The following is a 16,165-nucleotide window of genomic DNA, read 5'->3' on the forward strand; positions in this document are numbered from 1 at the left end:
TACAAAGCTAGCCACTAATTTCTTAGCCAAAAAAATCTAGTGTACTGGACAGCAAGACTACTCTCCACTTACAGAAAGTTAGTGTCAACACCTCAAAGCTTCAGAACTAAAGACTACATAACTCTCCCGCACTCGCTTCCTTTTATAAGCTTACAAAAAGTGACCTTTCATTCTAGTTCCTCATCTAGAAAGATTACTTTTCCTGCAATGTAGTACTTTGCAAGACTTTGTATTTGCAAACATGGAAATCCACAAGCACTACTCCTATTCCAGAAACTACACGTCAAATAAGAAGAGGAACTACATGCCAAATAAGAAGTTAATACTGGAATTAGTACAGCTGTTTCACAAGTATTTCGCGCTGCAAGTCCCCTGCAGAAGTAACAATGCTTCCAAACTGGGTGACTCAGGCTAACTCTAGTAATTAATCCTAGAATAGGCAGACAGATAGGACCTGATGCCATCCACAGCCTTGGCTTTTCATTCGATGCATTTTTGGAGGAATGTTAAGATGCATTTGTCCAGCCGTCCCATCTCTCTGCAGCTGAGTCTCTCGTCAGCTGACAAGAAGGAAGAGCAGCTTTAATTAATCACAGCATAGTGATGTCAAAGTTTACACGATTGCTTTAGCAAGCAATAATACTACCAGAAGACTTAGAACCAAAATACCACTCCTGCCTTTCTCAAGGGCAAGGTATAGCCTTTAGATTCAGAACATCTACTAGACTTGCATTTTCTAGAATGCTCGGAAATCATTACTTCCGAAGCGATCAAGTGGATTCTTCAGCAGAAAACGCCCCCTTCACCAGATACGTGGGCAGCATCCACACAGTCATGTTCACCGACTATGAACTGTTTTATAATACATGATACTGGTTGGTTCCAAGACAGTATCTGTGGATGCCTGCATTGGGTCTGAGGACAAAAAAAAAAAAAAAAAAACACAAACAAAAAAAACATAAGTAGTCTTGGACATAAATCCTAGGGCAGCCTTGGCAGCCTGGGAAAATCCTAGAGCAGCCAGTCAGATCTAGGAAAGCAGGGAAAGACGTAGTTACAGTTTTAAACCTTCCGAGGGGTAAGATGTTTGACTAAATGGCCCTGTGCTCCCCCCAGCCCCGGCTTTCTCCTCAGAATAAAAAAAAAAAAAAAAAAAGGCAAAAGAACAGGAAAAAAAAAAAAAAGAAAATTAAGTCTGTACTTCTCTACCACAGCAGAGAATTAGAGAATTAGCATAGGGCTAGAATATTCTGTTGTAAACCAGGATCTGAAGGATATTAAAAAAAAAAAAATCATCTAAGTGCTAAGAGTAGGATCTATCTCACACAGCTTTAAATGTCTGCAGTGTAAACATCTAAGCTCATCAGCCAGATTTCCTTAACAGCCAGCAGAAGGAATAGACACTTTAAGGTATGATTTGTCTTATCTTAAAATAGAAACAAAAGTACGTCAGATAAGTCTGTAACGAGACTCATGAGATTTACATCTGACCGAGACATCTAACGCCAGGTGAAATGAAGCCTCATCCTATGACTTCAGGTACTCTATTTGCCCATAGAATGTCTGTATGGAAGTACGTTAGCCCTTGTCACATGAATTCTTCCAAGTGGGCTCAAGGACACTGACACAGACATCTCTCAATTTACCCACATTTAGGTTTGCTGTCATGATTGATCTTATCATTGAGTATACATCTCAACATCTAACTGCAAATACTCACTTTCTCATTGCAAATCAAGAAGCACAAATTACGTATTTTGTTTCTAATGAAATAAATCATTTTAGTTATTTGGAACTTATAGTCAAAAGCAAGGAAAAGTAGGACTTTATATTTAGACCTGCTCTTGATAAGACACTAATCCAAGCCTGGGTAGACCTAAGGTTCCTATTATCTTCAGTACGTTGCTGTTACTACCAGGTGGGTAACAGATTACTACTATTGCCAGATACTCTATATATGTTCAGTTGTGCCCACAGCGTGTGGAAGTACACTCTTTATATTACTGAATTTGAAAGGAGATCCCAATAATTAAGAGATTTACATCTATCCACCTGTTCATAGGGTGAACAATGATACAGACTGACAAATGCATTTTCTTTAAATTTCTGTATTCGTAGAATTTCCTCAAATATAGCACACAATAAACATCTCTACTTTCAGAATTAAGAAGTATCTGAGAGGTGGCGGCTTTTCATCTTATGTGAAAAGCTCCTCAGAAAATACTTTCTGGAGAAGGGCGGACAGGAAAACCAGAAGGAACTGCATGGTTTCCTGCAAACAGTAATACCCTGCACAAATTTGCCTCTGATAATGTTTTTATGCAGAACAAAATGGGAACACAACTTCCAGAAGTACATCAAGAGTTTCTCCAGTAAGAAGCCTAATTGTTTAATATGCTTGCATGTTGAAGCCATAATGGATGTAATCAAAACTAAAAAACAAACCCAGACACATAAATAGCTTTTACAGCAGGATTCAGCAGCCTACACTAACTGTGCTTTATGGTAATTTAACCATGCCCACCCCCCCCAAAAAAAAAAAATCACACTAAAGGCTTTAGGTTAACATAAAGCGATGCAACTCTTCCCACATAGCAACCACAACTCCACACTTCTCTTAAGGCCCTAGAATTAATGGCACCGTGTGCTGTCCTTATTGCAGCTTTCAGCTGTCTTTCCGCTGCTTCTGGTGTCACACTGTTTTTCTGCAAGTGTTTGGCCAAAAGGCTACCAACTCCTTCCTGAAGTAGTTAACTTGCTGGAGTGTGTCTTATTATCCAGAGTATTTCTGGTCAGAATTCCTTGGCCAACTGAATGTTTTGAGCTTAAGGAAGACAGGCTTGAATAAAGGTACTTCAAATCAGCTTTTTAAGAAATTCCTCCCCAAAAAAATATTTTTTTTTCAATAAAATAGGATTTGGCAATGAGTACTTCCCTGGAATAGAAAAAGAGTTCTTAGGAGACAAGGAAATATAATACCTTTGAGCCTGCAAGTTCAGGTTTATTTTCTGGCATCAACAGTGGTACGGTATTCAACAGAACGACTTCTCCCACATCCATGTGAAAAGCAGCTCTAAGGGCTAGAAGGGCATCTCTAAAAAGCAGGTATCCAGTCTGGCTGCAAATTCAATAGCTATCCTGGTCCCAGCGAAGCAAGATCATAGCCCTAAAGATTCTTTATTCTCTTAAATATAACATACTTTATGAGCAAAAAATTTCGCTTGACCTTAGAGAAATGAGAGGTATGAGTTGCTAATGATGGCACAGCAATTTTTCCCCCCTCACGTTAACAGTAATGCAAAACTCTTATTTGTACCAAGGATTCTTCCAACACAGGTGTGTCTCATTCCTTCAGGACAGGAACTGACACCAGAAGTATTTCCAGTACTGACTATTGTAAAGTTGAAATCTTGTGCCCTGAATTACATTGTATTTTTTAACTCATTCACTCAAAACAGAGTTTGAAGGGCTTATCCTTTGACAGCAACTTGCAAAAGGACACTAATTTCACCTTTACATCACCTTGTGCTTTAATCAGTATAGTTTTCTTTGAAGGACTGAAATTGAGTCTTACAAGGCTGGGCTTCAAAGTTGAAAAATTAAAGGCAATTTAAGCATATGCTCTATACATTGGTTCATCCAAATAAAAAAAATAATGCATTGATTCCACGGGAAATGGCTATTTTAAGACTGAAAAACTACGGGTTTGAAGATTTGCTAATCTGCCATTGGGAATGCCTTGAAGAGGCAGGTTCTTTAGGATAACTGCGATGACAGGCTACAAACAAGATGGAAATTGCCAAGTGAAACATTGACTTCAGGACACTAAAGAACACCCTGAAGAATTTTAAATAGCAGACACTACTGATTATATCCACTGGAGTGCTGGCCATTTGAGTTTTATTCATCTGCAACAAAAAGAAGGAAAAAAAAAAAAAAAAGACTTGGACCAACCCTGTCTTCTGTGCTCTCTTACAGAGCACAATGCGACTACAGTCACCTACCTACTCCAGAAGAAAAAGGGCTCATTTTTTGGACAAAGAGCCCACGAGATACTTGAACACATTCAACACATGTTTCTCCATCCTCGGTGATTTAACTCCTAAAACCATTTGAATTGTAAACCCTGCATATGCGGCCAGTTCAAAACCAGATCTTTTCTCTTCTTGCAAGTTGACAGTCAGGGTTTTAACACTGGGCACCCTGTACTGCACTCAAATCTATGCCACGGTGGCAGACCCACACCAGAAAGGAATCCTGGTTATGAGCAGACCTCCCTACCAGATGCCTCGTCGTGCAATTCCAACACTCTTCTAAATTATGCTTACCTCACTCATCTAAAATAAGCCAGCAAATCCTCAGGAGCAGACAGCAACTGAGTCATTCACAAGCAACAGCCCCAGACCACGTTCTGCAGTAATCCTTCAATCAGGGGATAAGCCACTTCCCTTGCAAAGCAACATCTTCATATGCAACACAACGAGTTTATTTTCAAGCGTATCTAAACTTGTTTTTATGTGGTGCAGTACACAACAGATGGGCTCCAGTGCTGGAAACAAGAGCCCAAGGGAAAATCCAAATGGATGACAGTAAGATGGACTGCTGATATCCCTGGGTCCAAATGGAGATCAACTGTTTCACTTTCTATGCTGCAGGTAGCTGGCAGCATTATCATCTTGACACCAATACCTTTTATCATTCCTCCAAAACAGAAATAATACATAACCCTATTGTTTTTATTTAAAATACATATCACTACTGTATGTCAAATCATAAACATGCTAAAGGTGTAACTGAAATCTGAACCAGTCTCAATGTTTTTAAATTACTATCATGGTTTCAGTTGGAATAGTTAACTTTCTTACTAGTAGCTGGTGTAGCACTATGTTTTGCATTTAGGATGGGAATAGTGTGATTTTTGTTGCTAAGCAATCAAGGCCTTTTCTGCTCCTCACACCACCCCACCAGCAAGCAGGCTGGGGGTGCACAAGATGTTGGGAGGGGACACAGCCGGGACAGCTGACCTCAACTGACCAAAGGAATATTCCATATCATATGACGTCATGCTCAATATATAAAGCTGGAGGAAGAAGGAAGGGGGTGATGGTTGAAGTGACGGCATTTGTCTTCCCAAGTAACCGTTACACGTGATGGAGCCCTGCTTTCCTGGAGATGGCTGAACACCTGCCTGACGATGGGAAGCAGTGAATGAAGTCCTTGTTTTGCTTTGCTTGTGTGCGCAGCTTTTGCTCTACCTATTAAACTGTCTTTATCTCAACCCACGTGTTTTCCCCCTTTTACCCTTCTGATCCTCTTCCCATCCTGCCATGCCTGGGGGAGCAAGTGGCCACATGACCCTAGTTGCTGGCTGGGGTTAAACCACGACAATTACCAACTGGTAAACGTAAACTTGATTTAGTGTGAAAATTCTCACCATGCACCTAGGAAAAGCCATTTATTTCTAGGGCAACATTTACCTCTTTTTGGAGCTGCGTTCTCGGCTTCTCTCCCTGGAACTATGCCTGCTTCTATGATGGCTGCGACTCCGGCTGCGGCTGTTAGAGCGAGACCTGTGACGGTGGCGTTTCTCACGGGATTTGGAGCGAGTTCTTCTCTTTCGTTCCCGGGAAGCTGAGCGAGACCGATGTCTACGGCGATCTCGGGACCTAGATCTAGGAACAGAAAGGACTTAAACCAGACACTGCATTCACCTAGTTACTCTATCAGTGTACTTTCAATATCATACTCTATGCATAAACAAATCTATTGTATAAAGAATTGTCTGCAGTGTTCAGAGCTATTGCATTGTCCTATCACAGGCAAACAGAGAGGGGAAAGCAACATTAGAAATCCTATAAACTCTTTTGTGACTAATGAAGAAAATTTTATAGTTAATTCACAACTGTACATATAGTTACAGCATAGCCAATCTAGGCTTCTGAAAGGAATTAAAATATGGAAAAAAATGTCTTTTTTTAAATTAAAATCTTATCTTTATCAGGCGAAGTTATAGAACTTTGTGACGCAATGACAGGGATCATTTGCCAGAACATACATATTATGAAGTTCTGCAAAAACAGGACTATATCCTTCCTCATACCTACTACAATAAAACTAGTCTGGAAGGTTTTAACCACCATACAAATTCTTTATTTTCTTTCTTTCTTTCCTTCCCCGTCCCCTCTCCAATCACTTTGCAATATACCTCACTGGTGACGTTCAACTGTGTAGGTTAGGAAGAAAACTTGTACTATTGATGGGTTGTACGCTGAGAGTTAACCTAGCGCTTAGGATTTTAAAAACGTGTGTTTTCACCAAAAGGTATTAAACACAAGCTTCTGTTTTGAAGAAAGCGCAGTGTTCTGTGTTCTAACTGGTTTTGGGACAAAAAGTTGCATTGTAGTAGCCACAAAATAGATGCACACATACAATCTCATTAGCATAGTGATAAATACTGTATAAACACACAGACAGTTGACTATGTAACGGAATGCTTTGTCTGTAAAGATGGACATCTTAAACTAATAGCGCTAGACAAACTTATAAAGTTCCAGCTTGTGAAAGGCTGGCTTCATTGATGGTATTCCTTGTCTGCAGATTTATATACCTTTTGGTATGCTTGCTGTGGGATCTGGACCTGAAACAAATGGAAAATAGTAAGTCAATTTTTCTTACAGAATCTTACTGTGAAATAAAGTACAATTTCATAATAATAAGCCAAGCTAGTTGACCTGCTACTGTATTTCTCATTTTACTAGCAATTATTTAAAGGCCTTTTATGTGATGTTAACATCTTCGTAAAATATTTACCAGGAAACACATCCCTCTGACAACTGTTGTGCTTTTGTTGTTTATTTATTTTTGAGACCACCATACTACAAACCCAAAAGAATATCTAATCTGCTTTTTTATTCCCGACCTTCCCACAGGAAAAGCTTACTATTCAAGTCAGTACTCCCTCATTTCTTGTCAGGCACCTATTATCAGACTGCAACAGATTTCAAAGTTTACATTGTTAACCTCTGGAGCTGACATGTCAAGAGAACTGTAGTTCAATTCCACTCCATTCTAGCCCCACAAGACCTGGAAGCAACTATTTCATAGAAGAACAGGGGGAATTACATTCCTCAGGCATATATTCAGCTACTAAGGAAAATTTCTAACATCTATAAAGAAAATATTGAACGTTTAACAGATGTCAGAAACTCACATCTGTGTAAGCTCACATCTGTCAGATCTCAAAACAAGGTACACACCTGAAAATTAACTAATTTAAAGGTCACTTGTTCAAATATGTAGAGACACTTCTATCTGTAGTTTTCAAAAAGGTAATGAAAACAATTCAGGTTTTAAGAATTAGATGTGAAATTCACTCTCAATTCTTTTAAGTTTCCAAGGAATGCAGACTATTGTGATTCTGGAGATTTAGAAACGTGCATGAACTACATCAGTTTTCCCATTAAATTTAAATAGGTCATTATGTATATGCAATTAAAATAGATCCCTACCTCCTTAGTTTCTCCCTTTCTTCTCTTTCTCTCTCCTCTCTACGTTTCAGACGTTCCTGATTTCGTTTCTCCTGTTTATCAGCCACAATCCTCTAAAAGCAAAGGAATATATTCATTAAGTTACATTTCAAAATTTCTCAGATGAAGGTGCTATAAAAATAATCTAGACAGTTAATATTCAGTTCTTTCCCTCATGTATATTCCCTTTCTCTTGTGTGTATTATTCCCTCTCTCTTCCTCAGTGTATATATATTTTATTTATTTATTTTTCTTCAAGAAACAGAAATTATTGCAGAAGAGCTGCAGCAAATAGGCGGGTGTTACACGAAGACCTGAAATATGTAGAATTATATCAAGTTTTCCACAAAGAGGAGTTTAGAGCAATAAGTCATGCCTTTAATGCCAGAGTTTCCATGCCAATCCTATCATATTTTGGCCACTGGGGAAAGGCAGAAAGGAATCGGAAGCGGGAGAGTTAATTGTTTTATTAATGCCTTCAGCTACACTGTGACATAAAGAAATCCTTACTCTGAAAGGACTTGGTTGGGCTGATACCTAGTTTTGAGACTACTTGTTTCTGTGTTGTGAACATGAGACATATAATTAGAGAGGATGCTTCAGCTGACAGCCCCCAGGTTGAACTCACTACTACTGGGGACAAGGCACGCTCAGTAGAGGGCCCTCAGATGTGGAACTCACAACTGGAGATCTGGCCAAACCCAAGTCTCGCCACCTTCTGGACATGATGCAAGAAATTCAACTCTTTGTAAAGACCTTCTTCTGAGATGTGGAACTGCCCCAGCAGCATCTTGATTAGATCTCTGAGGAGAGCTCTGAGGAAGGAGGGGATAGTTATTGTTTTCTTTTTTTGTTAGCGAAGTACTTCAAAAGATTATTTTATTGATGCTTTGGGAATGTGAAATAATTATCCATGCATTTTTTTGCAAATGGTGTAAATGATCAGTTACTTCAACCCTTTATGTCATATTATATCTACACTTCCTCGTACAGTATCAGTAATTTCACTACAAGCAAGGTTTCTTGTTCAAGTGACTCTTTGCATAATTTCAGGGAGGGATGAGAGGAAGCACACATGATCTACTCTAGGCATCTAAGGATTAAGTTACAGTAGCTATATTTAGGAGCCTAAATTGCCAATATAGTCAACAGAAAGAGCTGGGCTTTCCAAAAGGTAAGTCACAGTATCCATGCAAGACAGCTGGAATATTATGAAATATAAACCAAGCCAATTTACTCAAACTCAGTAGCAGCGTTTTCTGCTTTTAAGGCTTCGACTCATTTAGCTATTGACTTTACCAATTTCTACAGTTAAATACTTAATTGAACCTTGAACTCCATAATTTGCATATTAAGATCATAAATGGTATCCACGTCCAAATCCAACCTCTTGAATACCAAAAGTCTAGAACATAATTCCAGTAAATCTATCTTCCAGCACACCATTTCTAGTCAAGACAGTACTGTTTAGAATAATATTCCAACTGGATTTCAAATCTTCAAGCTGTTCAAGAACATGCAACCCCCTGCAACAATTATTTTTAATATCTAGCCCGACTTCACGATATACATCTTTTTGTATCCTGACTTTGGATAGCTACAACCTTGAGCTGTTGGAACTTATTTATTTCACCTATTGTCAGTTAACCTTAAAAACCTCCAAAAATTTCTTTAAAGAAGAGATCTCCTTCAGTTGTTGGTACCTCTAGAATGAAAGTCACCTAATCTTTGTCTGGACAAAATAAACAAATTGAGTTTTATTCTTTCACTACCTGTAGATCTTTTTTGAAAACTTTGCCATGTGTTATCATCCTCCTTATGTATTGGTACCAAAAGCGAGGATTTCAATACCAGCCCTATTAACATTTTATCCTAATTAAATAAATAAAATATCACTCACTTAGGCCCACTATATGTTCCCGTGTTTTCAAAAGTCTCATTATTACTTTTAGCCTCATTATTACTTTTTTTATTACATTTTTACTGGAAAAGTAAGGTTCATTTGGCTATCTCCTATGACTGCTAAATATGTTTCAACATTACTGTCTTTCAAAATACGTTCTCCATTTTATAAGTGGAATCGCATTCTTTGTTCCCAAGATGCATTACTTTGAACATGTGTTTTAATACACCTCAGTGTAAAAGAGGTCATTTTAACAAGTTATCCAGATAATTGATATTAAATTAGAACGTTTTGTGTTTTGCAGACTAACGAAATCCCAAATTTTGAAGTAATATGAAAAAATTCACACACTCAGAAAAAAATATTTCATTAAGGTTGCCTGGCAAATAATCAAGTAGGAACACACACACACACACAAAAAATAAAAGAATGATTTACCCTGAGTTCCTCAAGCTTCTCTCTTATTTCAATAAATCCTAAATGCAGTTTTCCTCCAAAGTGGTCAGCAAGTCGTCGGTCGTTGTCATGAAGACCAAGATAAGCCGAGCAAACTTCACAAACCCGCAGCTTCTGCTGCTGAAAGCTGGAGGCAGGCATAGAATTCCTGTATACTTCCTAGAAAAAAAACCCAAAACAATTTGCTAACTGTTACTTCTCAATGCACAGAAATGTAAAGACAACAATTTACCTAAGATAAACTACAAACTGATAACTGAATTCAATGTACACAGCACACCCTTTAGTCAGTTCACACTATTCATAGACCAACTGTCTCATTAAGATACAAGGCACGTTCCTTATTTTGAAGACTGGACATATTTAAAAACAGGCCATCAGCAATCAGCAACTGGTTTTGCAAATTAAACAATGTGGGGTGATTATTACCTTTACTTCACATCATACTACTTAGAAGGACGAACAACTTTTTCATGTGCAACAATGAGGACATTAACACTACAATTACTATGTTAACATATTATGAAAATATTACACCAATTTTAGTTCTGAACCCAGTTTAAAAAGTAGCAGTTTCCTGAGAAATATACCTGCATTTTAGACACTAATTAAACAAGTTACCTGAGCATTTATTATTTATCTACAGACACTGAGATGCAACCAAGACTGCCAGCAGCCCCCCAGTACCATTAAAACAACTGCAGATGTTTGTTTCCAGAAATATAAGTATCTTGGTGAAATACAACATGGAAAATCTCTTGGTGAGTTCTGCCACCTGAACATTACAACAAGGACCGTTTGACTTGCCCGATACACAAGCCATTGCCTAATTATCTTTCAATGAAGACAATGGTTCACTTCACTGAAGCTTTCCAGTACAAGCCACATCAGCAGACCATGAGGCACAACTGGTCTGCCACAGCAAGGGCCATGAGACCAAATGAGATAAGTCAGTCCAACACACAGAGACACAACTGTAGTGTCCACAGATACAACTGGCCGACACTGCTAAACTAACATAAGTACATCACCCGTGGAAGTGAGTACAATTTTAATAGTATAGCAGTGCATTTAAAAGATAGAAACTTAAACTCTACAGGATGCTGCAAAGCAAATTTTTTAGTTTTATATAAAGCAATTAGTTAAGGAAATGACGGCAGATAAGACATCTTACATTACACAGATGCCAACCAATTTAATATTGGACCCTGCCCTCTCCATCCCGCAAGCCTTACACAACCAACTTACTTCTGCTTCTCTCTTCTTTACCCGAGCCTTCTCTACTTCATCCATTACTTTTTGAGATTCTTCCACATTCCCATCAGCTCCAAGCTGTTCTACTTTGGCCAGCAGTTTCCCAATTTCTTCATTCAATTCATGAACTCTTTCAGCCTTAAAAGACAAGAAAAGGCTTAACACAGGAAATACTTTTAATTATGGAAAACAATCTGAACTACTATTGAGTTGTTATATGCAAAATCGGTAAGATAGAATTAAAAGAAATATGCAGAGATAACTTCTCCAGGTTGTTGCCTCATGTAAAAACGCAGAGAAAGGCTGAGTTACCAAGTCTATGTACCAACTCCAGAGCAGGATTTTGTTCAGAAACCGCAAGTAATTCACACTGTTGCCTATACCACATAGTCTTGCAAAATTAGTATTTTTACAACCATTCCTCCTGGCACGTGCATATATGCATAGAAAAATGATAGTTTTTTTCAGTTAGAAGATCTAGAGAAAAGCACATCAAATTTTGTTTACTTTATGGATGAAGTTTTTTGATCAAAAAAGTTTAAGAATTACTAACATTTGTATGGCATGGTATCACAGAGAGTCAAATCTCCTGAGCTCATAGTTTCCTGAGCTCAAAAATATCAGAGAGGTCTCTTCCCTGTGTTCTCCTCTCCATGCTTTAAACACAGTTTTGGGAAGGACAGAGAAAAGGTCTTATTTTTTCTTCTCCTCAGTATGAATTCTCAGATTGGTTAGCTTGCCAAAGCCTTAAGTTGGCTCCTTAGAAAAACAGACCTTCGAAGAGACTTCAGTAACTAGTTTTACATGCTTACTTTAGCTGCAACTTCAGCACTGATCTCTTCTTGGGTTTCTGCTAGTCTTTTCTTAGCCACTTCTGTTCTCCTGTCACAGTCTGCAATAAATGACTGCAGGTGGTCCATTGCCTAAAACATCAATAAGAACACCTATTAATGCTGTCAAGAACATGATTATTATTTCATTAGCCTTAGCCTTTTCCAGATTTATTAAGACTTAATTTTTATAAATTTTTATTAGTGAAAGCTTTGTAAAACAATAACCTGGCAGTTTATGGTGACTAATCACATGTATTAATACACAACATTCTAAAAAGCACATGTTGTCGTAAGTATTTGCAGAAATTTGGAGTCTCTAAATCTTCTCTAAGAAGTGAGCATTTCTAACATGCATTAAAATTCTTCAAAGAATATTCAGCTTCACCTCGCCCAGCCAACAAATGCAATACTGTAACTTTTTTCACTAGGATTCTAAGCTATTAAGCATATTATCATCATCCCTCCAAACAACAAAAAAACCCAACCTTTTTGTCCTAGTGAAGACTAACTTCCTAGTTGGGACTTCAAAACTCAAACTACAGGGTACTGAGACATAGCATAGGATCTGTTATCCCCAGTATAAAATTACTTTCTTCAATAAGCACAGAATTTAAGACTCTCTTCAAAGCACACACAACCTTAACATTTGCTTGCTATTTAATAACACTAAGACAGCATCCAGGTACGTGATAATTTGTTCTGTGGAAGGCTGTTACCAGTTCTACCTGGAGATGACTAACAATACAAATTAAATACCCACATATAATAAGAGGCATGTATGTTTTACTTAACTGTGTCAAGGGTTTCTCTGCCTCTTTCTATAAAATTACCTTCCAAAAGTTTTCATTTTGTGTGTACCAAAACTTAACTTTTGTTGCTCAGTTTATCCACCTACATACACAAATTATGCTTTTTCTCCACCATTAAGACAATATACATACATCAAGCTCAAAGAAGAAATCTTGATCTTTGGATGCTATTTCATAGTCTGCCCTTAATGCCAGGTCATGCACCTTCAGACATTCTCCAAGGTCCATTCTCTGAAAAGAGACAGAGGGAAAGTGGTATAACTTTTCAAAGTGTTACGAGGAATGAAGTTAGCACGATTTTCTTTAACAGTCAAATATTCTGAAGCAAATCATCTTGCTTGTGAGAATGAAAGGACAGTTTAATAAAGCTGTAAGACAATACCAGATCTTTAATAAACATGCACCAGGAAATAATAAAAGCAGACAGAATGAACAGCTTATCACAATGGCTGTTTGTATTACGAAGTATCATTAATGTCCTGCAAAAATATTGTTTTACTGAAAGTTCAAAAAAGTGATTGAAGTGGGATATCCTGTGTTGAATTGAAACAGCTTAGGAAAACCAAGTTCCCTGAAAAAAGCCTGGCAATTAAATGGTCAAATGCTCGATCTGAACAGTCTGCACGCTCTATGATACATGTTCCAGTTCTGTTCATCACCTGAAATAGCTACAACCACAGCACCACTGTAAGTGATGCTTAAAATCCGTTCTTGAAGCATTTCAAGTAGGATAGCCAAAAACTCAAATCCCAGCAAAACATATTGCAGGTAAGTGAAGTTGAGCTGAGTGTTGGACTATGTACAAGAATCAGGGATCAAAAAGTACAGATATTTTACTTGTAATCTAAAACCATTCTAGAAAGGGTAGGAAGGAAGCGTGAACTTAAAGTAACCAGGCTGCATCACTAATCTTGCATACAACACCACTGAGAAGAATGCCCAGAATCTTATTAGGTAACAAATACTGTTTTTAAATTGAAGTTTGCACAACATACAGCATAAGGAATTGTAATTCAATCTGTTGCTGAAAGTTTATTTGGTGATCAAGACAGAGCAATGTGTGCATGACAAAAAAAACCAAAACAAACACCCAAACAAAAAACCCACAAACAACAACAAAAAAACCTCCCCAAAACAAAGCAAAAAACTAAACCAAACAAATAGCAAAAAACTATTTGTAATGGAAACAACACTGAACAAAACCAAGGCACCCTCTCTGCAAAAGCACAAGCTGATGTATCATCATTGCATCACTTAAAAGCAGCACAGTTTCAGTTAAGTCTGCTCTTGGCACCGATCACTTAATTTTAAGAAAAATTAATCCTTTCCTAACATTGAAAGCACATAATGAAAGTTGAACTCTGACAGAAAAAGTTGTTATTGTTGTAGTTTAATAACAGTTTTAGAACCAAAACTAAAATAATTAATAATTTGTGTTCTGAGTTTTGTAAATAAGAGATGAGTGTTAACTCAGGAAACTGCTGCAAGTCATTTGGTTCTGAACCAAATGAGTGTGGTCTTTTTTTTAATAAACAAAATACTTGCATTTAAGTAGCAATTCAAGCCTCATGAGTCAAAAAAAAAAGCATCATTGCTTTCAACTTCTCAAATAATCAGCTAATTCAGTTTTACAGAAGTTATTGGTTTATTTGAAGTGTTAGAGACAGAAAAAAAAACATTGTTAAAATACAGAATTTTGAACGTGAAAGTTTTTGATAAACTAGTTATTTCAATATCCTTCAGCCACCATAAACCTATTTTCCGGAAAATGTCTGATTGCAATAGAGAACATCTGATTGCAATGATAAAGAAAAAGATTAGCTTTTCCTTTTGCAACTACACAGGATCTCTGCAATTTTGTGAACTGATGCACATCCACAAAGACTTTGAAGCTGAGCAATGCATTACACGTATCTACTTCCACGTCATTAGATTCTGGCATTATTTAAACTGCAGCATTCTTTCAGGGAAGTACTTTAGTACTAGGAAAGCAATATGAAAGAACATTTTTAAATTATCTGAAAATTAGACATTTCAAAATCCTCCTAAAATTGTGAAAAGATTGTCTTTATGCTGATTCATCGCTTGTACTGATAAGGTATTTAACATTAAACTGTAAAATTCAAGGCCAATCCTGTTTTAAGTGAAGCACTCCAGTTCTAAATGCATAGATAAGGCTAGTGACACGCTTTAATAGATCTGAATACAACGACAAAAAGCCTGGAACACATGCACCGTGGCATCAGAAAAATGCTATTTCAATATGCAATCTACATACACTTTGAACAAATGCGTGAAATAAACTTCTATCACACTCTAAAAAAAAAACAGAATTCACATGGCATTACTATGACACACTGTTCACTTTACATGTGTTTTACACTTCCCTCAATTCGGGTTGGATTTGCCCTCCTCAAGACAGTACATTTTCTGATTTCTTTTTTTCTTACTGGGAATTGTAAATCCACAGCCTGAAAGGATGGTAATTGCTCTGAGCCAGCATTACTACTGAAAAGAATTCTGTTCTCCCTTTATCACTGCGCTGTGCCACCCCACGCCGGCGCATCTGCCTGTGCAGTTGACCACAACCTGGGTACCGACTGGGTAAAACATATCTTAAGCAAACCAACAACAGAGGCAATTTTTCAGCAACGTACCTTTGCGCAACTTGTCAGGCAGCCACACAAACAGATGTCCTAACAATATGTAGGTGGTAACATAATAGCGAACTTAAGCAGCTACAATCTCTTACACTAACAAGATGCCACCTCAGAAACTCTTGAATAACTTCAGTAACATTAGCAGTAATTTTGAGTGATGAGGAGGGTTTTATGGAGGATTTATTTTTGTTAGATGACTCAATCAGAAGGCAAAATAATTTGTCTCCTCTTCTCCTCTCTGACCCAACAGAGTGCAGCTTTACGAATGCTCAAATGACATAACAGACAGGGAGGAAGAACAAGCAGGTACAAGAGAAAAGGATTCTTTTTCATTAGCTTTGCTGCAAAATAAATTATATCGTTGTTGGAACTGCTCCTTAACACAGCCTGTACTAGTCTTGGCTAATCCCTTCAAAGCACCATCGCAGAAGTATTACTACTAATGTCTTTCTTAAAAGGTCTATTAGCAAACCCCAATGTAGAGACACATAAAAAACTCATTTAAAACTCTTAAACCAGTTTGCACTTATATGTAAAATCACTTCTGCTGGTATAAGTTATGCAACATCAGGCAAAGACAATTCATCTTGGGGATGACTCATTACTGTCAAAAGTCTATGCTGGCTCAGGATTGCCGAGGACCTTCATAAGCCCAGAGCATCTTGTATTATAACTTGGCTCATATGGATAGCGGCAAAGTAGATGGACAGCAGATGGAAATGGA

General features: G+C 37.6%; 1 protein-coding gene across 1 annotated transcript in view; it reads right to left on the reverse strand.

The window, feature by feature from the left end:
- Positions 1-16,165, reverse strand: part of LUC7L2 (LUC7 like 2, pre-mRNA splicing factor) — a 41,525-nt gene that overhangs the window by 6,251 nt on the left and 19,109 nt on the right. Inside the window, exons 3-9 of the mRNA XM_063322583.1 lie at positions 12,914-13,012; positions 11,952-12,062; positions 11,134-11,277; positions 9,868-10,044; positions 7,509-7,600; positions 6,608-6,637; positions 5,478-5,672 (exon numbers count right to left, since the gene is read on the reverse strand). Coding sequence (XP_063178653.1) covers positions 5,478-5,672; positions 6,608-6,637; positions 7,509-7,600; positions 9,868-10,044; positions 11,134-11,277; positions 11,952-12,062; positions 12,914-13,012 — 848 coding nt within the window. The remainder of the gene's footprint in view (positions 1-5,477; positions 5,673-6,607; positions 6,638-7,508; positions 7,601-9,867; positions 10,045-11,133; positions 11,278-11,951; positions 12,063-12,913; positions 13,013-16,165) is intronic.

Source organism: Chroicocephalus ridibundus, chromosome 1, assembly GCF_963924245.1.
Source record: "Chroicocephalus ridibundus chromosome 1, bChrRid1.1, whole genome shotgun sequence".
NCBI classification, from domain to species: domain Eukaryota; kingdom Metazoa; phylum Chordata; class Aves; order Charadriiformes; family Laridae; genus Chroicocephalus; species Chroicocephalus ridibundus.